We start from the raw sequence: 24,855 nt of genomic DNA, 5'->3' as shown, positions 1-24,855 counted from the left end.
GCTCTGTGTTCGGCCAATGTACCTTTTATAACTGCGAGCTGGCTGGGAGTGGGCTGGCTGCGAAGCGGGACGATGGAATATTGGGGAGATGGCGCGCGAACAGCGTGTCGGATGCGACGGTGTTATGCGACAGGGGCACTTCTTGAAGGCAATGTTTCGGCTACTAACACTTGCTATGGCGGCTGCTCTGGCAAAGGCATTGGATCATGTTGCAGGCAGTCTTAGGCACTGTGTCTGGCAAGGCTAAGTACCGTGGCTGGGTCTAACGTCAAAGGCACCGCGGCGGACGAGGCAGAAGCCTTCGCTTCAACCGGGGGGCTAGCTTCATGCTGCTGCCGAATGTCGGCTTCCAGTCACCGAAAGAGCTCTTCTTTCGGTCCAGCTGTCGCCGTGCCAATTCTTTCCGTATGAGGTCGATGGGCGCGACATTGTCACTGAGACGAGCCGCTCCCACACAATTCCCGGCATAATATTCCGCCGAGCCGGATACACGCAGGCGGTCACACACAAAACACAATCTTGCTGGAGCGTCCGCCAGCAAGATTGGCGGACGCTCCAATCTTGCTGGTGGTCTAGACCACCGGCCCTCTCAAGAGCACCAGCACACCTTTGCCTTCCCCCTCTCCCCCCCCCCCCAAATGTGTGGGCATCACATCACCCACACGCACGCTGATGTAATTCTGCCTGGATCCACAACGGGTACGTATACATTCTAAAATGTCACATGAAGGAAATTTTGAGCAATTGTCAGCGTTACTTCAGTAACCAAAATGACAGAGAAGTTATCAACTCTGCAAGTTTAAGCCACTCTATCATGTTGTAGCCTCTTCTGTGTCTATCATGTTGTATCCTGTAGCCATGCTTCAGTTTGAACATCAGGGCCTCTGTTATCCAATGGAATACTTTAACTGTGTCATTACTGTCCGTTTCATGCTGAAGCGTGGTAGCCTGTAGCATTTATGTATGCGTGACCATGCCATTACGCATGTTTTCTTGGTGCACTCCGGGAAACAAAATGCTGACTTGTTTCGAGCATCGCATCATGCCCAAAGGTCATGCTGGGTCTGTACGACTGTCCAATGCTCTGTTTTTTGGTGGACTAAGGAGCTTCCCAACTTAATTTCCATTTCCCGTGTCACTAACGAAAACTGCAAAATTCTTATGCGCCCTATACATTCGAAAACCGTCCATGCTCTTACACTGTAACGACTAAACCGGCAGTCTGTATTCGGCTGAACAGTGGCAGTGCACGAGCGCGCTAAAAAGTTTGTCATTTCATTAATGTTTGAAACCAAACTGGTAGAACCTTATTATGCTTCCTTCCTCAGATCTTACGACAGAATTCCAAATGTGGCAAGATTTTGCTCGACTTGCACAGGACATGCCTAACCGCAAGAGCATGGTCACACACCGCCGTCTTTGTGTTATTATTTTTTCTTGCTAAATTTAATGTTTGATATGGCATTGAATAATGAACTTAGCAGTGGCTTGCTATGCCTTATCCAGGAGTGGTTCTTACACTTAAAGGGATGGCTGCCCCAGAAAAGTTACTGTACATTACGAGCCTTCAGGTAGGCTATAGGGCATTTATGCACGAAGCATCGAGTAGTTGACAGAGAATAATGCAACTATTTCAGAACCCCAAGAGGGAGCTCAGTACAGCAGGCTCGACATTTGGGCTGTACTGAAATGTCGACCAGCTTCTTATGTTCGCTCAGAGCTCTGATAGAAGCTACGAGATGGGCTGCGTTAGAGACTCAAAACATAAACGGAAATCACAACTGGCATGGCTTGACAAATACCGATGGCTGAATTATTCCGCTTTGCGTGAGGGGTAATCCTGCCATGTTCATGTCATTTTCGCCATTAAAAGCGCTGTTCTTGTGGTTATATCTGTGCGTTTAGGGTTGGTATTTGCTGAAATTATTGCTAGCGATATAACGCTTCTTGTATGCATGATTCATAGCCTGCCGTTTTTTTTTTTTTAACAAAGCACCTGCGCTACACATATATTTGTAGTGCAGGTCTTATCTTAAAAAGAAAACGAGAGGCTAAAGTAACGTAAATTATTTTATAACGTAAGTGCATAAATTCGATGCAGACTGCACAGAATGAGCTCCATTGGCCTTACACTGGAAGCTGCTGTACGGGTGTAGAATGCTTATATGCCAAAAATTTTCTTTTGCATTTGGGACAAGAACAACTAAATGAAAAAATCTCATTCTTGCTGCAGAACTGTGACTACCCAAGAGAAAATAGTTGTTGGTACCACTGTTTTATGGTTAAATTCCCAGCTGGAACTAGCTGGTACTTGTTGGGACCAGCAAGGACCAGCTGGGCCCAAATGGGAATTTAACCATGCACCACCTGAGATCAGTTACATTTTCTCTTGGGTTACCTTCGGAGTCGAGGTATGGCGATGGTCCCGGGGACGTGGGCTGGTCATAATCGGGTACACCGCGGTTCACCTGAAGTCGCTCTATATATACATGTCGCAGGGCCGCGTGGAGGGCTTGGAGCTGGGCGTGCCTGCTGCCTGTTTCGGGCAAAGGTTCTGCGCCTGGGGAGCCCCGTGTGCGGACGTGTCGGATCGCGAGCACCGCAGGTGCTTGCGCTAGGCGAGGGCTTTTCACTGCTCAGCCCAGAAGGTAGTGCTGGTAGCCCGTACATGCCTGGTAATGGAGAGGGCTCATTGGTGTGAGTACCCCCTGCCCTTGCCAGCAGCTGGTTCACTCCCTGTGAGATGCACGCGATGTGGACCAGATGGGCTGGTTCATAGCCATTTGCGGCACTGTTGCGGCAATGGCAAAGCTTACGTAAAACATCTCTCTGTGGTTACCATGCACTCACAGGCTCTCCATCGTGGGCGTCAGACTTGGACTGCGATATGCGAAGGCCCTGCGCGCGAGGCTGGGCGCTTGGTCGCCGCATCAACAGCCTCCTGGGATGCTGCAGAGGCGCCTGCCAGCTGGCCCCCTCTCCGCCTTCTCGACGTTGTCCAGGAGGCGCATAGGTACGATGCTCCTTTGGTGCGCTCCAGTTCCAACGCAGTGAGGCTCACCAACCCCGTATTCGGAAAGCCAACTTACCGAATGACATAAGAAATTTTTTCGTAAGGGCCGCAAAAGGTAGCATGAGAGAAAGCCAGCGTGCATTTCAAAAGTCATCCATATGAGAATTCAGTGGTCTTGTCGAAGTGGAGCAGTGAGGTTCAGTTAATGCAGGAGGAACGAACCTTAGGGGGTTGGGGATAGACAAGCAAGTTAATTGGCTAAGGCGGTGGTCTTCGAGGGGCTGGGGGATCGTGTTAATGGTGCCCGTTGAGAGTAAGCGTATTGTAGAGGGGTTGGCTGGAAGGCGAAGTGTGCTCTGTATACCCTGCTCTGTAAAGCTTGATTGATTGTATCGCTTAACGTGCCGATGCAACGCAGGCGACGAGGCGCATTTTTTAGGTGCGGAGCACCTTAGGACTTCACAATGTCCGTCCGCGTCTGTGCGCATAACATTTAAAATCGCAAAAAATCACACAGGCACCGGCAGGATCCGAGCCTGTGTTTGGTAGACCAGACAGAGGTAGTGTCAGTCGTCTTACCCATTAGGCTACGACCGTGAGTTAGTACCCGAGGGCCAAACGGCTTACTCCCTCGCCTGTAAGGGTGCGGAGTACCTTAGGACCTCCCAATGTCCGTCCGCGTCAATCCGTGCGCACACCACCATTAAGCGAAAATCTGTGCGGAAACTATCTAAAAGAGTACAAGAGCACTCCAAAACACTCAAAAACAGGCACTAACATAATCAACGAGATTGGATTGGATTGGATAACATTTATTGAGCATAAAAGTGGGTGGCTTTCTCAGTCCAGATAGCCGCGAGCTAGCGCAGCTGCTTGGGCGCGAGTGATGAGGCGTTCTTGGTCGGCGTTCTTGGTCCTCGCACCGTGAGCCGGCCAGCTCGCGCTCCCACTGCTCAGGGGATGGGGAAGGGAGGGGGTTTGGCGCGTAGGGGCATTCCCACACCAGGTGGCAGGTAGTGTTTGGGACGGAGCAAGAAGGGCAGTTGTAGGGGTAAGTGGAGGGAGAGATGTAGTGGAGTATCGTGGTGTTGTAGAATGTGTTGGTCTGCAGTCGACGCCAAATGCGAGCCGCCTGTGTGCTGAGAGATGGGTGAGGAGGAGGGTATTGAAGCCGCAGTTGGCGATAATGATACAAGATTTCAGTGTATCGGGGAGAGACCGGGGAATAGATGGAGGGTTCGGAAAGGTCCTCTTCCGTCGACGAAAACGCCCGGAATGTAAGAGCGCGGGCAGCGGCGCGTGCCGCCTCGTTTCCCTCGAGGGAAGAATGGCCTGGTGTCCATACGAGAAAACGCGCAAAAGCACCGGTGTAGTCAGGTTGTGATCAAGGTGTAATACACAGTGACTGCATCGAACTACGCTAAATGGCGCTACGCGGAAACACGAGATGGCGCCGCAATGCACCGCGTATGTAAGCACCGCGGGTTTTGAAAATCCCATACCCTCTTCCCGCCATGGACGGAAACGAACGTAAGACGCGTCACACTGCTGCTAACGTGTACGAAGGCAACGAGCTTCCCCGAATACGAAACCGCGGCAAAGTGACTAAAATCGAATGACGGTCGGGGCCCAACCGGATTTCACTCGGGGTGCAACTTGGATGTCACGGTCCCCGTACTCCGCACCCTCGCCATTATCCACGGAGTTGAGATGCTGCCATTTTTTAAGTGCGAATGCACTTGTTAAGCGACCCTGAACCTGCTTCCACCGGCGATGTCCGCGCTCGTGCGAACGCGCAGCCTGGCCGCTGACATGGCACATACCCACGTGGGGGATTGGCCAGGAATCTCCTCGTCTTCCTTGGCAACGGGGGGAGATGGGCGCGCGCTGCCTGGCCGCTGACATGGCACATACCCACGTGGGGGATTGGCCAGGAATCGGGCGTGAGAAGGGCTAATGCACCCGCTTAAAGGAGTACTGACACGAAATTTCAAAGCTGAGATCCGCTCTAGCAATCAAGTACAACGACAACACAAATAAGTGTCTGTGAATAAATGCATCTTTTTTTCTTTGTAGTTGTGTGTGTGTGTGTGATCTCTCTTTCGCGAACATTACCGAACCGCGCAAATTCAACTCGTGCATTCGCACTTTCACATTCTTCCCCTCGGGGAAATGCGGGGAATTTTTCTTCTTGTTCTTCTTTGTTTTTCAGATGTTGCATTCACTTAGCTTCAGCGCGCTGGCCTTGTTCGACAAGTCAGGACACCTCTTTGAAGTTCCAAACCCGAAGCGCGTCCAAGCCTGCCCGTGTTCTGCACAAGCTTGCAATCCTTCGTAGCATCTCGCCATGTCGCTCATACTCCTTGCTTCAATTGCGAAAATAAAAGAGTTTTCTAAATATTTGCTGCCTCTATCAAGGCTCCTGAGCTCGCTGGCTACGCCAGCTTGAGCACAGTGGCGTGCATGTACAGAATTGAAAAGAAAAAAAATTAAAAATATGAATATAAACGGGAATTTCGATGGGAAACTACGTTTTAGAACAAAGCCTCACTCACTAAGATCTCTGAATACGAATAAATAAGATCACATGAAAACTCACGTCGAAAACTTACACACGTGATGTGAACGTTTCCCTCAAAAGGTCTAACATTACGCTGCACGCAAGGGAGCAAATTCTGACTTTCCTAGGCCAATCTCTCCAATAAACATATTTCTCTCTCTCTCTTTCTCTCTCGGGTGCAAGGACTGACACCCTTCTGCGGGGCTTATACTTCCACAGTTCCAGTGAAAAGTTTAACGAAAGAACGCTTGAAAAGACCCCCTTTATCAGCAAAAGATTTGCCCGATAACATGAAAGTTCTCACCCTTCGAGCCGAAGTATTCTGCACTATTCAAAACACGGCAAGTGTGCTGAAAGGTTCGCGGATTTCTAAATTACTGTCTCCGTTAATTAATTACGGGAAACTCGGTAATGCGTGCTAATTACAGCTTCGCAGGCTTGTGGATGTGAAGGGCCGTATATTTTGAGCGTCCCGAAAATCTTTGGCCTGAACGGGCGTTGTCTAACCATTCTGAAGGCACCAAAAGGCGCAAGAAAGGCGCTAAGAGGCACAATTCGCGTCGCCGTTATCAAGAAAATCTTTTGCTGATAAGGGGGGTCTTTTCAAGCGTTCTTTAGCGAAACTTTTCCCTCAAAGGGTGTAGGTATAGCCCTGCAAAAGAGAGTCAGCACGTACACCCTCAAGGGAGTCAGTTTACACCTTTTCGCGCAGCCTAATGTTACTCCATGGTTACACCTTCGAGTGAAAAGTTTTGCTAAAGAATGCTTGAAAATACCCCCCTTATCAGCAAAAGATTTTCCTGATAACGGCGACGCAAATCGTGCCTCTTGGCGCCTTCCTTGCCCTTTTCGGCGCCGTTGGAATGGTTAGAAAGCGCCGTTGCAAAGACTGCATGCGGACTGAGTTGAGACGTACGTATTTCGTCCCCATAGTACACCCGTGGCTAGTAGCGCTAGTTCGGAAGCTTTCAGCCTTAGCTTGACCAGGCAAATTACTCATGTGTTTAGTTCCACACGCATTAGGGAACATTATTGGAGCCATTTAATGGCGGAGTCTGTCCGTGAGAGTCTCTGCGCCAATGAGGTGTGGAGGTTAGATGGCGGTATACCATGACCGGCAGATTTCGTCGTCTTGTCAGAGATTGAGCCCCGCGCATGAGCCGTAAGCCTGATTCAGTACCCTTTCAGCAATTTTTTTCACTTTTGTTCCTTTCTCTTTCATTTCTTTTACTTGGTCTGTTATCGCATTACTGTTTCTTTACTTAATTCAGTACATGTATTTCTATCGTCGAATAGGACTCCTCTGGTTTGAAGGAAAATATGGCCGTATGTGAACATTGTTTGCCGCTGTGCTTTCGGTGCCTCTGATTAGTGCTGAACGTTTTGGTGAGTGGAGCAAGGGAGGACAACAATCGTGAATCATTTTATGCATTTTTATTGACCACGAAGGAAATATATTCTCTGCCAGGCCACACTTGCTTTCGAGATGAAGGAGCCCGCTGGCCAAGCAAGTAGGCGGGAGACATAACCAAACGTCTTTTGACTCTTGGCAGCGTCAAAAGACACTGACGCCGCCATCACTACGAACACCGGAACGCGCGCACACTGTTTATTTCCAGTGAGCTTGAAGCAAACGTCCCTCTGGGGGTGAAAACTCAGTCGGGGTTCCCCACAGGCTCACATCCTTCGCACAGGTAATGCACCACTCTGGCAGGGCTGCTAGGCTCCTCTGTGACGATCTGCTTGGGGCTTAGCGTCCCTGAGGCGCTTTGCGGCAGTTTTTCGCATTGCCACCATGCATAATCGAGCCCTCCACTGCACATTTACGAGCAACACTTGTCGATACTGAATCGCTAATCTTTGAGCAGCTACATCTGATAACACTCTGGTATGGCACGCCATGGTTTATCTGGACACAAATTGGTGCAGTTGGAGCCACTGAGAAAACTAAACAGTACGCCGAGTATTACACTCAACTCTACGAGTGACGACAAGATCGGTCAGACTTCTGTCCGCAAGCTACTTTGTCGGCAGCTACGCCGAACTCCCCTGTACAAGTTACACACAACAGTCCGTTTACCTTTTTCGCCGTCCGGGGCCAAATCCTGGGAGGACACGTTGCCTAGAATGAACACTTTCACACCAGCCAGAGGACAAAGTACACGAGTAAGAACTTCGCTTCACGAACGGTGCGACGTTCACACGGGGTCAAGGGCTGTCCCTAACCGCACTCCTAGCGAGTCATTTTTGGAATTATGCTCACTAGGAGTGCGAACTTGTTCGCTCTTTTTTTTTCTCTCCCAACTTTAATGAGCGCTATTATGACAACTAGGATTTGCTAAAATACTGTTCGAAACGAGATACAAGAGACCGACACAGTACTTGATGCCACTCGAGCCGACAGAGCCAGCGAGCCACATCGACTGTGTACAAACGACAAAGGCAGTACTCCGGTTTCGAACAGGGTTTAATTCCAAGACAGGCGCAACGAAGGACAGCTCGACTCGAACGGCATCCGTGAAGGCTCGATGACGGCACCGTCCTCCAAGGTGGTAATCAGGACGCATAGATAGGAGGCGGTCTGCACCAAGAGGCAAATCACGTTAAAAATGTTACGTTTAGGGAGATCACCATTGCTTACCGATTGCAAACAGGGTTTAATGATTTCAAGACAGGCGCAGCCATGTACAGCTCGACTCGAACGGCATTCTGGACGTCTCGATGACGGCCCCGTCCTGCTCGGCGGTGGCCGGTACGCATAGGCAGGAGGCGGTCTGGAACAAAAGGCAAAGCACGTTAGAAATGTAATTTCGAAGGTAATCACGGCTTACCGAATGCGGAGACCATGATTACGCCTGGCAGGAACGGGAAGGGACGCTGAAAGGCAAAGTAACAGACGAACAGCGACAGAACCACTTTTATTGCCGCAGAACACCTCTGTACAAAACACGCGTCGTCAAGCTAGATAGGACAGATGGAGACGTGTACCTGCCTAGCCAGAAGACTAGTGCATGTTTGCGTGAAGGAGCAAGTGCAATTAGACAGGGCACAAGGGTCAGGGAAAGGGGAGGGCGGAGGCGGTGCCAGACGCGAACCTGAAAAGGAACCAAGGACACCAATTCCATCACTCGCCTTTGCCACGACCCCAATTTGGAGCCGCGGACCGCAGAGCTGCGTTCCGTGCTTCAGTGGTGCTCGCTGAAGGTGGCGACTGTATTCCGAACGCCGCGCGAACCGAGGACGCGCGAGCGGAAGTCATGCCTCGGCTATCGCGGCGTTCGGAAAGGAAGACCGACTATCACCACAGCTTAACGGGGCCACCGAGCTAAAGACCACCGCGTTTAGAGTCCCAGAATAGAGGCAGCGACGAAGGGCTTCCACCGCGCTTTCACCGCTGTCCCGAAAGCTAGAGCCTAACGCGCATCGCAAAGCTTTGGTGACAGTCGGAGTCCCAGCATCGCGACAACCCACGAAACGTCCGGCTCCGAGGCGAGTGTGCGCCCGGTTTGAAACTTAATCCAAATTTGCGAAGGTTTGGCGTCGCGAGAGAACGAGACAAAAGCCGGTTTCGTGGGTACGCCGCATGTCGCCCCGGGCCTTCGGCCACGGAACTCACCACTTGGAAGAGTTGTCGGCGAAGCTGTCTCGCAGGTCGGACGTGAGGGAAGTTCGCAATTGAAGGGCCCTCCGGGATGCGCTTGTCCGAGCGAGCCGGTTGGGAGCGGTGTATGGCACAGACACAAAGAAAAACGACTGTAGAAAAAGAAAACGACAGCAGTTATAGAGTTGAAACAACTCTTAGCGCGAACCAAACTTCCCCGATATACAGTACCGCGTGGAAATAAACTCACCCATCCATCGACGCCAACAGCGCGCCGCCAGCTACTCCGAGTCCGATACGCAACAGACAGGCGTGCAACATGGCGTTCCCCTTGCTCTAAAACGCGTTTATCCCGGCGTTACAGAGCGCTGCTTTTGGCCGGCTACCGCCTACCCGCCCACTCTTTCACATCGCTATCGCATTCCAGAACATTCTGCCAGTTGTAAAACAAAACGACCGAAAAAGACAACTTCCGCTTGTAGTTATCGCATGAAGTCGCAGCCGAGCGGGCACTGGAGCGTGCATGACAAGGCATTTTATGCTGCGTCACGAAGAAAGAGAACCTTCTTGCTCGGTGGTTCTGCCTGCCTGTCGCGCTGTCATTGCGTGTGTGCTAGAGGGCTTTGGCTGGCGCGATTGCATGGGCTCTCGGTCATGCGGCCGCCGTAACCGACCGTCTTCCGCGGCTTTTGAAACCGAATAAAAAACGCCATGTTTCGAAGGAATACAGCCGGCGGCGCAGGAGCACAAATGCTACTGCGTACGAGTCATTCATTCATTCATTGTAAGGTTTAACGCGCCGACAAAATGAAGGCGATGAGGCGCGCCGTATAGTGGAGGGCTCCGGATTGATTTTGACCACCTTGGGATCTTTAACATGCGCCGAAATCTCGTATATACACAGGCGGTTTGGCTTTTCGTATCCACTAGAAAAGCGGCCACCGCGGCCGGGACTCGGACCCGCGTCCCCGTTTTCACTAACACAACGCCTTAGCCACTGAGCCATCGCGGCGGGTGCGTAGGAGTCGTGGCTGTAAGAAAATTAGTGCCCTTTCCACTCTGTGAAGAAAAATGACCTGCGAAGCTGGGCGCAGTCCACGGAGTGCATGAAAGGAAACACGTTTGCTCGTAAATAGCGACTGAGCATACTTCCTAGCCAATTAGCTGAATGAAACTTGGAAGGACCCAAGGTTCAGTCTCGCGGACAAGCTAGGAGCTGACTCCCGCTTCGTAGGCATCTCACTGTTCGTGTAACACACCAAACCAATCCGCTCGAACACTGAGAGGACACCGGACAAGTCGCATTGGGCCGTTTGACGTCCGCGTTTAAACCCCGCCAGCACAACGGAGGCGCCATCAGTAAGGCCCGCGTGCACGCACCCCTCCCCCCAAGCCGTGCACGCCGGCAAACGGTTATGTGCGCGGGCTTAGAAGTGAAAGAAACGTAAACAAGTAATACTGCCCCACGTCGGCGTTTTAAGCGGGCAAGTTGCCCTTCATCCGGGAGGTATTCGCAGCTACTCGACGAGCTGGAACTAGAGGGCGCAGTGCGGCGGTAGCGGCTTTCTATACATGGCGAAGTTGCGCAAAACAATGTCAAAGAAGAAACGACAAGAAAGTGCGCTTGTCCTTTCGTTTCTTATTTGCCCTCGTTTGTTTTTGCGCAACGTTGCCATCGATCGCCTCCAACTACCATGCTGGAGCACCGATAAGGCTAATGTATGCAAATGTGCACGCGAACGAAACCAAAGCTTTTCGCACCACCTATCATCTGATGGGACACTCTTTACAGCGCTATGATGTAAAGGGAAGGTGGCGCGATAACTCCCAGCAGAATTCCAAACGCAATCGTCAAAGCACACCTGGCAAACACTACGCACGCTTAGGCCGCTCCGTGCTTGTGAATGTTTGCAGTGACGCGTTCGAGCAAAGCCGGCCGTGGTTCCAGCGGTAAGCGTCAAATTCGGCTCGCAGCTCGTGGAGGTGCTTCCTGAGCATGGGATCTACGTCTCGTGTCGCTTTGAACAGCGACAGTACTTCCACAATACGAGGGTGGGAGCGCAACGCTGGCGAAAAATCTCGTACGGCGCCTTTGGCAACGCCACTCACATGGAGGAAGAAAAAAGTTAGGAGACGGGGCCACCGGAGAAACGTGAAGCCTATACATAAACAGTAAAATCGAAGTCGCCCAGGCGTCACTGCACCACGTGACCCCACCGCGCCGCCGCCGTATGGGCCGCCGCGCACTCTTCAATTTCGTATGCTCGAAACTGCTCTGCGGCCCGTTGTCGCGAAGGCTGCTCTATATGTTGGTTTTTTTTCCACGGCTTTTGTCTTTTGCACGTACGCGGCACTCCTGCCCGCACGCGGGCATGGGATCGCCGAGCAGACAAATGCAGGAAGGACGGGGAAAAGTTACCGCCAACCAAACACGAGAGATGCCCCGGAGTCGGAGACCGCCGCCGCCGCCGGCCCACCCGACCACGGAAGAAGAAGAAGAAGGAACACATTTATTTGGGAGCAGAGTTAGTTGATGATGGTGGCCGCCGTTTTGGCGGCGACCGCAGCCGCCCGGGCGACCAGTGAAGCTTGAGCCTCCTGGTCTGGGCAGCGCAACGCCTCCTCCCACTGCTCACATGAGGTTATTTTTGGATAGGGATCTCTCGGGCATCCCCACATAAGGTGCTGAAGTGTGCCGAGGGACTGGCAGGCAGTACAGTCAGGTGAAAGGTATAGCGCTGGCCGAATTAGGTGTAATTTAGCGGGATTGGGATATGTGTTTGTCTGTAAAAGACTTGCTGGATGGTGAGTTGTGTGTGTGCCGGGGGGTATACGTGGCGAGAGAGGCGGTAGTGAGTGGTAATTTCATTGTAGGTGATCATCCGGTCTCTAGCGGATCTGGCGCCATGGTAGGGGAACGAGCTGGGCCCGGCTCGGATGGTGAGTTCTCGAGCCATAATGTGGGCAACTTCATTCCCCTCCAGGCCAGCATGCGCCGGCGCCCAGATGATTTCTACGGGGGACGTTGGGGGTGCTTGTTGGAGAATTTTGAGTGCCTGGGGCGAAATATAGCCGGAGGCGAAATTTTGAACTGCCGTTTTAGAATCGGTGATGATTGTGGAAGGGGTCGGCTTTTCCGTTAGCGCTAATGCTACCGCCGCCTCTTCCGCTGTGGCTGGGTTGGTGGTGCGGATGGTCAGGAAGTTCTGCTGTACCTGATTGGAAGGGCAATTGGAGACGATTGAGAAGGCACCATGCCACCGATATTCGGCTGCGTCGACGTAATGAACGTCATCTTTGTCGCGGTATTTTTTATGTAATGCTTGTGCGCGTTGCGAACGCCTTCTGGTGTTGAATTGTGGGTGCATGTTTCTGGGTATAGGCCTGATAATTAAATTAGAATGGATGTCGTGAGGGAGTGTGGTTTTGTCTTCTGGGAGGTCTAAAGGGGATATTCGTAACCTCTGGAGAATATGAGCGCCAGTGGTAGTTTTTGAGAGTCTGGTGATTTGATTGACGAGGTGAGCCTCAATGAGCTCTTCCGCGGTGTTATGCACACCTAGAGCTTCGAATTTGGCAGTGGAAGTCTGAGGGGCAGTTGCAGCGCTGCTTTATAAGCTTTTCTGAGTATGATGTTCACTCTATTAAGCTTTGTTTTAGATGGGTTTAAATAGGGAAGGGAGTAGGTCAGCCTGCTAAGGACAAATGCTTGAAGGAGACGGAGGAGTTCAGCTTCCCTGAGGCCTCTGTGTCTATTGGTAACTCGTCGAATTAAACCTACCGTTTGCGTGGCGTGTTGTTCGCGCTGGCGTATGAAGTGCGTATTTGATCTGTTATGTTGAATGGTTAAGCCCAAGATTTTGATTATTTCAACCTTCGGGATGGGGTCGCCTCGCATGTTTATGTGGATATTCAGGGGGGATGAGTTTTGCGTTTTTGGTGGGAGCATGAGCAGCTGCGATTTGGCAAGCGAACAGGTGAGACCTGCTCTACCAGCCTCCTCTATCACTATTTCTACTCCTCTTTGTAGAGTGCTCTCTATTTCAGCGTCGCTGCCTTTGTTGATCCAAAGTGTAATGTCGTCGGCGTAGAAAACAAAATTAAGATTAGGGATTTGTTGGAGTTATTGGGGGACGGTTAAGATGGCGATATTAAATAATAAAGGGGAAAGGACGGCGCCTTGTGGCGTGCCTTTTGAAGGGAGAGTCAGGGTGGTGGAAGTGATATCGGCGATTTGTACAATAGCTGTCCTGTTCGTGAGAAAACTTCGGATGTAATTGTATGTGCGTGGTCATGGGCCTATGGAGTGCAAGCCTTTGAGTATCGCTGTGTGTGAAACATTATCAAAGGCTTTAGTTAAATCTAATGCTAGTATAGCGGCGTTGTCATGTTTATGCTGTGGCGTGATTATGTCGTGGGACAGTTGAAGAAGAATGTCCTGTGTGGATAGTTTAGGTCGGAAACCAATCATTGTGTGAGGAAGGAGTTGTTTGTGCTGTAAATGCTTGACGAGTCTGTTGTGTATAATGTGCTCCATGAGCTTTCCGAGGCAGGAGGTGAGAGAGATCGGTCGGAGATGTTTAAGTGTGAGTGGTTTTCCTGGTTCGGGGATAAACGTGATTTTTGCGTGTTTCCAGGATTAAGGTAAAGTGCCTTGAGTCCAATGGTGATTAAAGAAGTCCGTGATGGCTGTAATAGAGTTATCATCTAGATTCCTTAGCATCCTGTTGGTAATCTGGTCTATACCTGGTGCAGAGTTAGGTCTAAGTTTAAGGATAGCTCCCCTAACCTCTGCCTCGGAAATCTCTTTATCTAGTTCAGGGTTGTCTGGGCCGGCGTAGGTTGGAAGTGTATCATGGGTGCCGTTGGGAAGGTATGTGTCTATGATATCGTTGAGGAGTGTTGCATCAGAGCCTTGATAATTTTGAATTGTGTGAGTAAGCCTGTGATTCTGCTCCGTTTTGGAGTGGTTGGGATTTATTACATGCTTCAGTAAATGCCAGGTGCGCTTCATACTCAGGTTTCCCTGCATCTGGTTGCAAATTTGGTCCCATTGAGCTTGTGCAAGGCATTTTGCATGTTCTTGTATTTGTTTTTCCAATTCAGCGAGTTTGCGCTTAAGTTTACGATTGTGTTTGTTGCCGCTCCACCGCATACGAATGCTTTTCTGTGCCTCCCATAGGTGTAGTAGATGTGAATCTGTATTGTCGGCGGGGATTTCCGGGTCTAATGCTTTTGTGACCGATTCTATAAGTTGAGTGGTCCAGCTTTGTAGATCAATAAGGTCTGCACTGTTTTGGGAGTCCTGCTTGGCGAGGCGTTGTTTCCTGAATTCATCCCAGTCTATGAGCCGTGTTTGCCTAGGTAGCCTTTTAATTGGGTGCTTGAGTTCAACATCGGTTTGAACAATAAAGTGGTCACTGCCGAGATTGACGTCTGTTACAGTCCATTGTGATTTCTGTATGTGCATAGTGAATGTAAGGTGTGGTGTAGAGTCGCGTTGTATGCTGTTCCCTATCCTGGTGGGGGTGTTCGGTTCGTTCTCGAGTGTAAGGTGATGTATTTGTGCTTGATCCCAAGGGTCCTGCCCTTTCCTCGTATTATGGAGGTATCCCCAAGCCGTGTGTGGCGCATTAAAATCTCCAACTATGACTAGGCTATGGAGTCCAGCTTCCTTACGGTCAAGTGAGAAAAGTAAGTTAAATCTATGATCTTTGGCCTTAGGTTTGCTGTAAATGTTAAGCAGGGAAAGTTTGGTTTGATTTCGTTTTGTGGGTAAAATAGTGATGAAATCGTTAGGGATATCGATGGTTTCAAATTGAGTCCTACTGGCAGGAATGTTTCGCTGTATCAGTATCACCGTGATTGGGTTCTGTTATGCTTGGTATGCTCTATATCCCGGAATTTTTACAGATTTTCCAACTTCTTGTAGAGCGATAATATCAGGGGGGGGGGGGGGGTATCGACATCTTGAATATACTGTTGTAAGACAGCTTTCTTCTGTGAGTGGCCCCGGCAATTCCACTGCCAAATTCGGGTGATTTTATTCTTGGAATTCTTGATAGATTGCTCGACCGAATCAGGGGATGTTGACATGAGTAATATCTACCACTGGCGCGTTTGTCGATTCTATGCTGGTAACTATCCATTGGATATTGTTGTGCATTTCTGCTCCAATTGCGTCTATGGTGGACTGCATGGTGGTTAGGTTTCCTAGGAGGATTTGATGTAACTGAGTATATTCAGCTTTTTGTTCCACTAGAATCTACTCGATTTTTTCGACACGTTGTTCCAGGTTAGGGGGAGTGGATCCTTTTTCCTCGAGATTCGGCGTGCATGGTGCCTTGCACTTTGGGGGATTAGGGGATGCTGCTTGGTCAGAATCAAGTGCGGCCGTTTGCATGCGAGCTTTGAGCAACATGTTTTCCTGCTTAAGAGCCGCGTTTTCTGCTTTGAGTGAGGAGATTTCAAGTGTAATAGTGCGCAGTTCTCGAATTATGTCTGCCATTGGATTAGGGGGAGTTGCGTTAAACTGATCATTTTGCATGTGAGCAGAGGGAGGCAAGCGGGGACTGCCCACCTGTTGGTTGCGTTGTTTGGTCCCGGGGACGTTGCTCGATGTTGTCAGGCCGGCTTCTCGTTGCTTCTTGTCGCAATATTGCTTGGGTGGTTTCAGCTTCTCCTCTCGTTGAGGTAGCGGCGGAAATCGATCCTTGTCGGGCACGGTGGAGACTGCCATGGCGAAGGTCTTGCGGGGACGAAACCGCTTCTGACACTCGCTGGAACCGGTCACATGGCCCCCTCCACAGACGATGCACCTGGGCGTGCATGGGTGCTGTTCCGGTGCGTCGATGGCACCGCATCGGGCGCATCTTGTTGCTGTTTGCGGCCCAGTGCAAACGTCTTGCCTGTGGCCGGTGTTCCAGCATCGGGTGCAGGCCTCAGTCTTCCGGCGGAAAGGTTTACAGCGGTACGTAGCGGCGCGGTACCTGACCCAGTATGGAACATGGGGTCCATCGAAAAGTATCTGCACCTTGCTGGATGTATTCAGTCTGCGAACGTCGAGAATTTTCAGTTGGGGGTTGAAGTTGAAGATGCTTTGCGAGATCTGCTCTGCTGTGTCTGATTCGGGGACGTTGAAGATAATTCCTGTTGACGTGTTCGCTGGTGCCGATACATGTGACGCCACGTTATATCCTTCGCCGTTGATTATGAGCGTCGAGATGTTTGCGTACCTTGCTGCTCGTGCTTCGTCCGGGGTGCTTACGACAACAAAGTTAGACTTGGCTTGAACGCGCACTTGGTCCTCGCCGTTCGGTGGAACACCCGCTTGGTGTTGAATGTGGTCGGCGAGTAGAACCAGAGGCAGCGAGACAAGCGCGAGACCGCCCCGCGGTCGGAGAACAATTTTTATGTCACCGGGCGGCAGAGGTTCAGGCGGTTGCCGGTGCGAGGGGCGCTGACCTTTCTTCCGTTGCTTAAAGGTGTTATGTCCAGTTGGCGTCATGCTGGGCGGGACGCCGGGGGTAGCTTTCAGAGAGGCTTGTCGTCTCCGAATGGTGGCCCATCCGAGTCCATTTCTTCTGGAGAGATATCTTCTCCCACCACGACAGACTCCATGGCGAGGTATTAGCCGGCGCGCGATCCAAAGCTGGCGCGGTCGCGTTCAGCTCCGCCAGCGTCGCACGTGCGTTACTAGCACCGGCGAGGGGAGCCGGCGTGGCAAGCCTATGTAGGCTTAGCCAGGTGTGCGGCGTGGCAAAATGTTCAACGCGTCGTAGCTGACCTTACCAAAAACGAAGAACGTGGTATCGCGAGGTTCCTTGGGGCCTCGCGGATCCTGCGGCGCTTCTCTCGTCAGTGTAGATGGGTTCAGCCGGTAAACAGAAGGAACAAACACGGAGCCGATTGCAGACGTGTGTATATCGCGTGGCCCCCTAGCGGGAGGTCACCCGACCATGGAGGTCACTGGGCCACCTGCTGCGGCTTGGGAAAGGGAAACGGCGGAGGGAGCGGCGTCAACCGAGCTGGGCTTGCGAAGGCTAGCTGCGTGACGTCATGGCGTCTCCTAACTTTTTCTTCCTCCATGGCCACTCGCCTCCACCGGCAGCCAGCCGGAGCCACTAAATGCTACCTGAGAGTGGTGCATCTTCCATAATGCATTGCGCGGGAGGAGCCCGAGGAGTGGAGAATGCGGCGTCAGAGGACGTTGGCTTGCCAAAGCTGGGCCGCCTGACGTCATACTCCCTCCTAACATTTTTCTTCCTTCATGCATGCGAGCAGGACCAGCTTCAGAGGTTGCTGTCCAGGGCCCAGTAAGTTGATACGGCCGCGAATATCTTGAGAAATCTCAACAAACAGTCCGGCTATGCTTTCCGTCTTCACATTTTTGCAAAGTTCTAAACCGTTCTAAAAAATCCGCTAGTGTGCCAAGCACAAACACTAAAAAACACCACACGCAAGTTCATTTCAATCTAGGAATGCCAGAATGAAAGCTTCGCGTTACATTGATTCCCACATATGCGTAGGATCCGCCTTTTTTTTTCGTTTCGTTGTTTGCTTCTAAAGCGAAGCTTTAGTGTCCTCACCGATGCCGTTGTACACCAATACGCCCTGCAGTAAAGCCACTTTCTCTGGCGGTGATGAATGATCGTGGGTGAAGTGAAAGGAAAAAACGCTTCCCCTGTACGGAATCGAACCTGGGTCCCTCGCGTTGGGATGCCGGCGTCTATCCGATTGCTCCATGTCGACACGGTCGAAGTGACCCGAGAGTAGCTGTGGGTATTAGGGTGGCACCAACAGACCCTACAGGTACTTCAACCGAGTCCACCTTACCGAGTGGCTATCGTGTGGACACCTGCCCGTGCCTCTGTACAGGCAACAACTTCGCCCACTGGCCCACCGAGGTCACCGCAGCTCCGACGCCACTTCTCACAACCTATCAGGACATTACTCAATTTTACCGGACCACCAGACAAAAATTCCCGTGCCCTCACCCGTGCCCCAGCAAAACTCGGGAAATAACGCTCCGATAATGACAAGCAGTGACGCACGTACACCCAGTTCGAATAAATTGATTGTTTCCCGCACAGTACACCCCTCTTTGCAAATTTTGTCCACAGCTAGGTACCCTCCAGCATATAATTCTTGAATGCACTCCCAACCCAGGCCTGTACCACCACTAGTCCAGTAGGTCATGTGCCACCGTTTTCTTTAACACCCTCCTTTACCATCACCCAATTTTCAGAAAGAAATGTTTACTCTCTCTCTCTCTCTATACCACCCCTCTCCACTGGTTCATTTTCTGAGCTGTGGGAGACAAACAATGTTGACCAGCTGTCAACTGGAGGACCAGATTTTCCTGGTGACATAGGTCAAGACGGCTAGGGCGACGCATCGATTCCCGGACTAGGGTTCCACGGTCTCCAATGAAGTCCTGGACTGAGGGCCCCACACCACATTACGATGCCGTCAATAAAGATTATCCTCCTCCTCCTCACTTTTGAGTTCATTAAAATGTTCTCTCGTGGCGCGTACCCCCAGAGCAGCACATACTCGCAGTGTAGGATTGGCCACCAAAGAATCCATCACGAGCAAGCTTCGCGTTCAACCGTCGTCGGCGTTAGACGGAGGGGTGCATGATTTTTTTAGGAGCGAATCCCTTTAGGGACTGGAACTGTCGGCGTCTCCTGTCGTCGTAGTCTCGTGTAGTCACGGCACTAAAACACCGGGACACTCGTTTTTCCTCCTCCATGTCCATCATCACCTGTCCATGTCCAAAACACCTCCGTGTCCATCATCATACCCGTCACTCTCTCTATCTATGCTCTTTCCCCCTTACCCCACCCCCACACAGAGTAGAAGTTCAGAGACTACACCATCAGGCCGACCTCTCTGTGTTTCGCTTCCATTCAATAAATTGCTCTCTTTCCTCGCTGAGCACGAGGACGCGGGTTCGATTCCCGGTCGCGGCGGCCGCTTTTCTGATGGAGGCGAAAAGCAAAAACGCCCGTGTGTACGAGATTTCGGCGCACGTTAAAGATACCGAGGTGGTCAAAATTAATCCGGAGCCCTCCACTACGGTGCGCCTCATCGCCTGCGTTGCGTCGATAGGTTAAATCCTACAATCAAACAATCATCGCTCTAGAATGCTTCGCGCTTCAAAGAAACGAGACTTGCAGCAAAGCTGTATACCTCTACCCCCCAACGGTTTCGTTCATCTCCGTGGGAAAACACTCCAAGGCACCAAGAATATACTTATACACTGCAAGATTCGCCCCTTCCCCATGTTTCCCGTTATTGCCCGGGCTTTTTCTTCCTATATTCTTGATTGTGCATGTGGCGCTTTCTTCTCCACGACCAAAGCCTTGCATGCGCCATTCGTTCACACACATAACATTAAACGCAAGAACGTGCTTTGTGTGCAATATATTGTAGGGGTGTGCGAATATTCGAAACTTCGAATATTCGATTCGAATTTTTTAGTATTCGATTCGATTCGATTCGACCGACACTTTTATTGTTCGAAATATTCGAACCACCCAAAACTAAAAAAAAAATCAGAGCGTGTTTTAGCAGCAAAGTCGCGAAGCATATACACGGCGAACGGCACGTGCTTTCGCAGACTGTATCGGTGTTTGTTCGTAGTTACAGTGGACTCTCGATGATACGATTCTGGGGGTGCGAATTTCGGGATGATACGAATTTCCGAAAAGTCCCGGCGAAATAGCATTGTTTGCAATGGGAAAAATTTCGGCTGTTACGAACGGACCTGCACGGCCCGGCGGAAGATACGAACGAGCCGGCGAGGCACCCGACTGCCGAACGAGCAAGTGACGGCCCTCGCTCCCCTGTTTGTCACTCTTTCTCCAGAAACGGCCGGGCTGTTGTTTTCTGCTCGCGAAAACGCTCTGCGCACGCCCAACGCGCGCTGACACCGCCGCGAAACCAGCCCCACGCTGCGCGCGGCGCGGCCGGCGGCGTCAACATGGCGTCGGCTCCAGCCGCGAAGTGGCGCGGGCGCTCGAGCGACCGCTTCTAACCGCTCTTTAAAATGCGGCTCAAGGGAGACACGACGTTGATTGTGCGGTAAAGGAGCTGATAATGCATGCGAAAACGGTACTATAAAACATCATCCGCGCCGTTAGTGAAAGCACCCATAAAATATTTGCCGGGGTGCTAAGCCTAACCATCTCCGGCGGGGACAGCCTCATCGCAAGTAGTCGGGCTCCACCATTCTGCCGCGCACGTCGTGCGTCATTTTCTGACCGAGGTAGGCGCTACCGCGGGCGCGAAATCGTCGATGCGGGCGTGAAAATACAGCGCTCGCAGAGCCGAGGCGAGCGAATCGCGTGCAAAAACGCACCATGCGGTCCACGCTTGACTGTTGCGGCGTGTAGCGAGCTTGGGCACAGCCACAGCGAGTGAGGAGACGAGCGCGAAGCTTTACGTGCTCCAGAAAGGGCTGCTTTGCGACATGGGGGTTAAAAAAAGCAGAAAAAATCACGAATTTCTTCACGCGAATGCAAGAAAAGAAATAAACGAAAACTTTTTTCAGCGCCCAATTTTTTGGTCTGTGTTGGCTAATACGAATTTCGGATGATACGAATATTTTTCGCGGTCCCGCGTGATTTGTATCATCGAGATTTTACTGTATCAGCGCGCGGCAATGTGCACGGGCTCGGGCATGCTAGCCACTAGTGTGTCAAGTGAGCGGCTGTTTGCGGTATCTGGTGGAGTCGTGACGAGCAGGAGGTTGTCACTGCTCCCCGAACATGTCGAGCAGTTAACCTTTCTCCATGTTAACATTTAAGTGAGTGCAGACCTTAACCTGTTGAGTGCAATGGTATTGTGTAATTCCTAATTTTTCTTTGTGATTTCTTGTGCAATAAGGTTGCAGTTTTTGTGTCCCTAGATGGTGAAAACTTTAATTTTACAAAAAACAATAAGTATTCGTATTCGAAAAATATTCGAAAAATATTCGATTCGATTCGAACTTTGTTTTTATTATTCGAATTCCCTTCGAAATTAAAAAAAATTGATATTCGCACACCCCTAATATATTGTTTAGGAAACAGCTTTAGAACGTTTTAGAAAAAAATAAGCCGCCAGGCGCAACTCCGAGGGCAGTAACTTTTGGCAATAACAGCACAAAAATTATAGGTGGCTTGGCAAAGCAACTCAGCACCATGGGCGTTTTCACGGGAGGTGGCTTGCAGGCTCATTTATCGAGGACGCTATGTGTCAGGTCACAGGTGAGACCGCCGAAGCGCCCTGGCGTGTTGTCCGGGTTTCTTGCCAGCGTGGCCGGAAAGCCCCCAAGCGTGTTTTGCTGTGCGCTCACGTGCAACACGGTGAAGCGCACCCATGGCAGTCGCAGAATACACTACGCACTATCGACGGTTCAGCAGGCAAAATCAAGACGCGGTATCAATGCGATGTCAAAACAAATTACATCGCAGTATGTGAAAGTTATTCAATAACTGACGCTGTCCATTGGCATCACGTCGCAGTGATCGCCCGCCATTTTCTTTCTGCCAAATTAACGAAAAGTGGATACAGATGGGTGTGTATCGTCTGCTATGAGCTTGGTTAAAAAGACTACATTTACAGCGTAACGTATACTAAGCAGGTTCTCCGATTTCCGTACAGGTGAACCAGAAAACGATCAGGTCGCTTTCTTGGCGCGCAGGTGACATTAAAGCTATTTTTTCCCCTCGGACTGGCTGCACTGGGGCAAGCAGTGCAGCATGTGTTCAACATTCGGCGCTGGTCTGCACGACGCTGCACTCATCTGTGCCAGTTCAGCTTTTAAAAAATGTCTCCATCGATTAGTACTGGGGTGGTAGAGCCACTAAACAAGTCTTTATTTAGTGACACAAGGCGGCGCTATCCGCCTGCGGCTCTTAAGGTTCCGCCAATTGGTCATTTTGGCTGAAAAGCTATCCAAGAGCAGCTCTGTAGTTTTGGTTTGTTTTTTTGTCTAGTGCGCAGCACTTTTTTGGCGGCCGCTACTGTGGCTTGACATCGGCGTTGTAACCGTGCGAATGAAGACAGAAAGAAAACGGAGAAGGAGAGTGTGGCGGAAGTGTGAGGGGAGGTCAGTATGCCGAGCCCGCACAAGACGCCTCACGGCGGCGACGCACGACGAAAGTGTGAGGGGCAGGCGACATTCTGGGCGGTGGCGACGCGCTGCGAGATGACGCCATAACAGCGCGTGCCGCCGTTCGCTCGACGATACTGGGCGTTCACTTCCTGAGACGGAGTTCACGGTCCCTTCCTGGCACGCAGATTCTGAGAACCACGTGACAATGGCGCGGCTGGTTCAAACACGATTTTCAACGACATGCTCGGCGGCGACGACGCGCCGCGAGATAACGGTAGACTAGAGCGCGCCGCCATGCGTTCGCTGATCACGCGATCACTTCCTGAGACGCAGCAGCAAAAGACTGCAGTTTGCGCTGCGCACAAATTTCTCATTAGGGAGTATGGTGATCGTCAGTCATTTTTTTGCTGTTCATAGATTTATTGGGAGAGCACTCTTTGGACTGCAAACGAATCATCCAGAACGTTCCGGGCTGGTAAATCGAATGGACCATTACATGGCGTTGCACTCTCCATTTTCTTAGTCACCCGAAAGTTAATAAACCTTAGCCACTTAAATGACGCCAGGATAACAGCACCACTCGCCAGACTCCGCGACCAGTGGAAATTTTCCGCTCTTCTACTCACATTCGCCATGGCCATAGAGGGAATAGTATCATTTCCTCAGTGGGTCAATTTTGGCGTCCCGACACAGACGCCGGCTTTTGCGTTAAAAGCAAAAAGTAAGCGGTAATGGAGGCGGCAGTGACCTGGCTTTTAACAACTGGCACTGAAATCTTGTGCCCATTGTTCCGTCTATTGAATGTGGTAGACTGCGACTGTGTGCAGCACGTGGCTTTTGCGTTAAACCCAAGATGGTTGCTTCCAGCCATTCGCTTCAGTGCTTATGGAGTACTCGGACTTCAGTTCGAGTACTCCATAAGTACTGAAACCCTTCCAAAGAAGTACAGCAAGTTAAGAAAACTTGAATCTTAAAATTTAATTTTTTATGCGTAAAAGTAAAATATTACGCAAGATCAAAAATCTATTCGTTCGTTATTTTAGTGTCCATTTTGTGTTGATGTACAATGCTTGTATAGTCACAGCGAAACCTGCATCTGGTAGCGCAAGGCATATGTTTTATATCGCCTGCACGCAGTTAATAATAGTTGGATATCCTGCGTGTGGCCAGCGGAAACTTACGGTTTCAATATTGGTGAGCATTTCTTTCCTAATGTTGCGACCACGAATAGGGAGGGCGTCGATAACGTTGGAATTGATCTAAGGGGTGAACGTCCGTGGATGATCACTAAGCTGATGGTACGTAGAGAAGAAAAGTTCTCGAATGACATCGACCACGCTATATCAACAACGGGTGGTCGAAACGTTTCGTCGTGAACCGGTGACCGTTATTTATTTGTTCGGTTAAGTTACGGTTTGAATTCAGTTCCGGAAAAAAATATCGGTGCGGTTCCGGTTTTAGGTTCGGTTCGGCGTTGGTTCGTGGTGGTAAGTTCTTTTACGGCTACCGCCGATCCAAATAACTTCACAGTGACAACAATTATCAGCAACCGCAGTGAAAGTGTATTTCAGTCGCAAGAGTTCACGCCGTGCACAGGAGCTCCAGGAGGGCGGGGCCCTACCCCCACCTTCTGGGCTCTCGACGCAGCTTCCAGTCGCACTTTCCGCTGCAGCGGGGGAGGGGGGGGGGGTTGTCATACTGTTACTATTCCTTCATAGAAACGGCGTCATAGTCGCGGAGACAGTTGCCTTCTTGTAAACTGTTTTGCAAACGATGGCGCTTTGCTGCGCGAACACGTTCCGAGCGAGCGGCGCATTAGCGGGTGTTTCAACAGCACGACATCTCCCAGATGTGTCAAGCTTTCCTCCTGCACCACCAGCCAGCCTCCTCTCTAGCGACGAACCCAGAAACAACAGCCTCGTGAGCCGCGTTGCGATCCGTAGAGTGGCTTTCGCCATTAGAAATTATCGCTATAGTATAAGGTACTATTTACGGATGTTTTTGAATCACTAGCGTTGCCGTACTTAACGAGATTTTTAAGTAAATTTCTTAGCGTCAGCCAGCCCCCTACAACACCAGTGAAAATTACAGCGCACTTCCTGTGATCGTCCGCCATTTTTATTCTCGTCTATATCCCTTTCTCAGGAATCTGGGGGAACTGCCACAGGACAAATTAATTCCGCATTAAAAAGCGACGCTTCTCCTACCTCGTAAAAGTCCCAAGGTTTATTTTCCCGGTGAAATGTAGACAGGTGGCTCGCTACCCTCTTCAACGTCGAAGGCTCCTTTAGTGAAAGACAGCGTTCCCCGAGACGAGCGGGGAGATTTGCACGGTACCTTCTCATATTTTGCATCATCGGTCTTGACGGGTGTTGAAGTGAGTGAGTGAGTGAGTGAGTGAGTGAGTGAGTGAGTGAGTGAGTGAGTGAGTGAGTGAGTGAGTGAGTGAGTGATGAGTGAGTGAGTGAGTGAGCGATGTGTTTTCGCACCATCTGACAAGCTCAGCCTTGATGTCGCCGGGAGATGCACCTCCTCAAACGCAACCGTGACTGCGGTGTTCCTGCAGTGACATCTCG

General features: G+C 50.8%; 3 protein-coding genes across 4 annotated transcripts in view; 2 read left to right on the top strand and 1 right to left on the bottom strand.

Moving 5' to 3' along the window:
• Positions 1-2,474: 2,474 nt before the first annotated feature.
• On the top strand, positions 2,475-5,350 carry LOC144158013 (uncharacterized). 2 transcript variants are annotated; one of them, XM_077688703.1, is made up of 4 exons: positions 2,475-2,605; positions 2,653-2,697; positions 2,853-3,013; positions 5,226-5,350. In XM_077688703.1, exons 1-4 carry the CDS (start codon positions 2,490-2,492, stop codon positions 5,240-5,242), a joined length of 339 nt encoding a protein of 112 aa, XP_077544829.1. In that variant the 5' UTR covers positions 2,475-2,489; the 3' UTR covers positions 5,243-5,350. The 2 variants fall into 2 exon arrangements, with proteins under 2 accessions (XP_077544829.1, XP_077544830.1); XM_077688704.1 differs by lacking the exon at positions 2,653-2,697.
• Positions 5,351-8,021: 2,671 nt separating this feature from the next.
• LOC144158012 (uncharacterized) lies at positions 8,022-9,581 on the bottom strand. The gene is made up of 5 exons (XM_077688702.1): positions 9,425-9,581; positions 9,190-9,326; positions 8,405-8,450; positions 8,215-8,347; positions 8,022-8,154 (listed from the first exon to the last, which is right to left on the bottom strand). The coding sequence occupies exons 1-5, from the start codon at positions 9,426-9,428 to the stop codon at positions 8,130-8,132; spliced, it is 345 nt and encodes a 114-aa protein (XP_077544828.1). The 5' UTR covers positions 9,429-9,581; the 3' UTR covers positions 8,022-8,129.
• A 5,781-nt stretch (positions 9,582-15,362) lies between these two features.
• Nd-13b (NADH dehydrogenase (ubiquinone) subunit ND-13B) overlaps positions 15,363-24,855 on the top strand; it is a 383,813-nt gene continuing 374,320 nt past the window's right edge. Inside the window, exon 1 of the mRNA XM_077691313.1 lies at positions 15,363-15,367. The gene's annotated coding sequence lies outside the window, so the exon portion shown is untranslated. The remainder of the gene's footprint in view (positions 15,368-24,855) is intronic.

Source organism: Haemaphysalis longicornis, unplaced genomic scaffold, assembly GCF_048455015.1.
Source record: "Haemaphysalis longicornis isolate Haplotype H1 unplaced genomic scaffold, Haemaphysalis longicornis Haplotype H1 scaffold_10, whole genome shotgun sequence".
Lineage (NCBI taxonomy): Eukaryota > Metazoa > Arthropoda > Arachnida > Ixodida > Ixodidae > Haemaphysalis > Haemaphysalis longicornis.
This window is presented reverse-complemented; position numbering and strand designations above follow the sequence as displayed.

Coding starts and splice junctions, on each gene's coding strand:
- LOC144158013 (XM_077688703.1), top strand. CDS start 2,490: ATGTCGCAGGGCCGCGTGGAGGGCTTGGAGCTGGGCGTGCCTGCTGCC. Junction 2,606..2,652: donor TCGGATCGCGAGCACCGCAG/GTGCTTGCGCTA, acceptor CCCAGAAGGTAG/TGCTGGTAGCCCGTACATGC. Junction 2,698..2,852: donor AATGGAGAGGGCTCATTGGT/GTGAGTACCCCC, acceptor ATGCACTCACAG/GCTCTCCATCGTGGGCGTCA.
- LOC144158012 (XM_077688702.1), bottom strand. Junction 8,451..9,189: donor GCCGACAACTCTTCCAAGTG/GTGAGTTCCGTG, acceptor TTTGCCTTTCAG/CGTCCCTTCCCGTTCCTGCC. Junction 8,155..8,214: donor TTAAACCCTGTTTGCAATCG/GTAAGCAATGGT, acceptor CTCTTGGTGCAG/ACCGCCTCCTATCTATGCGT.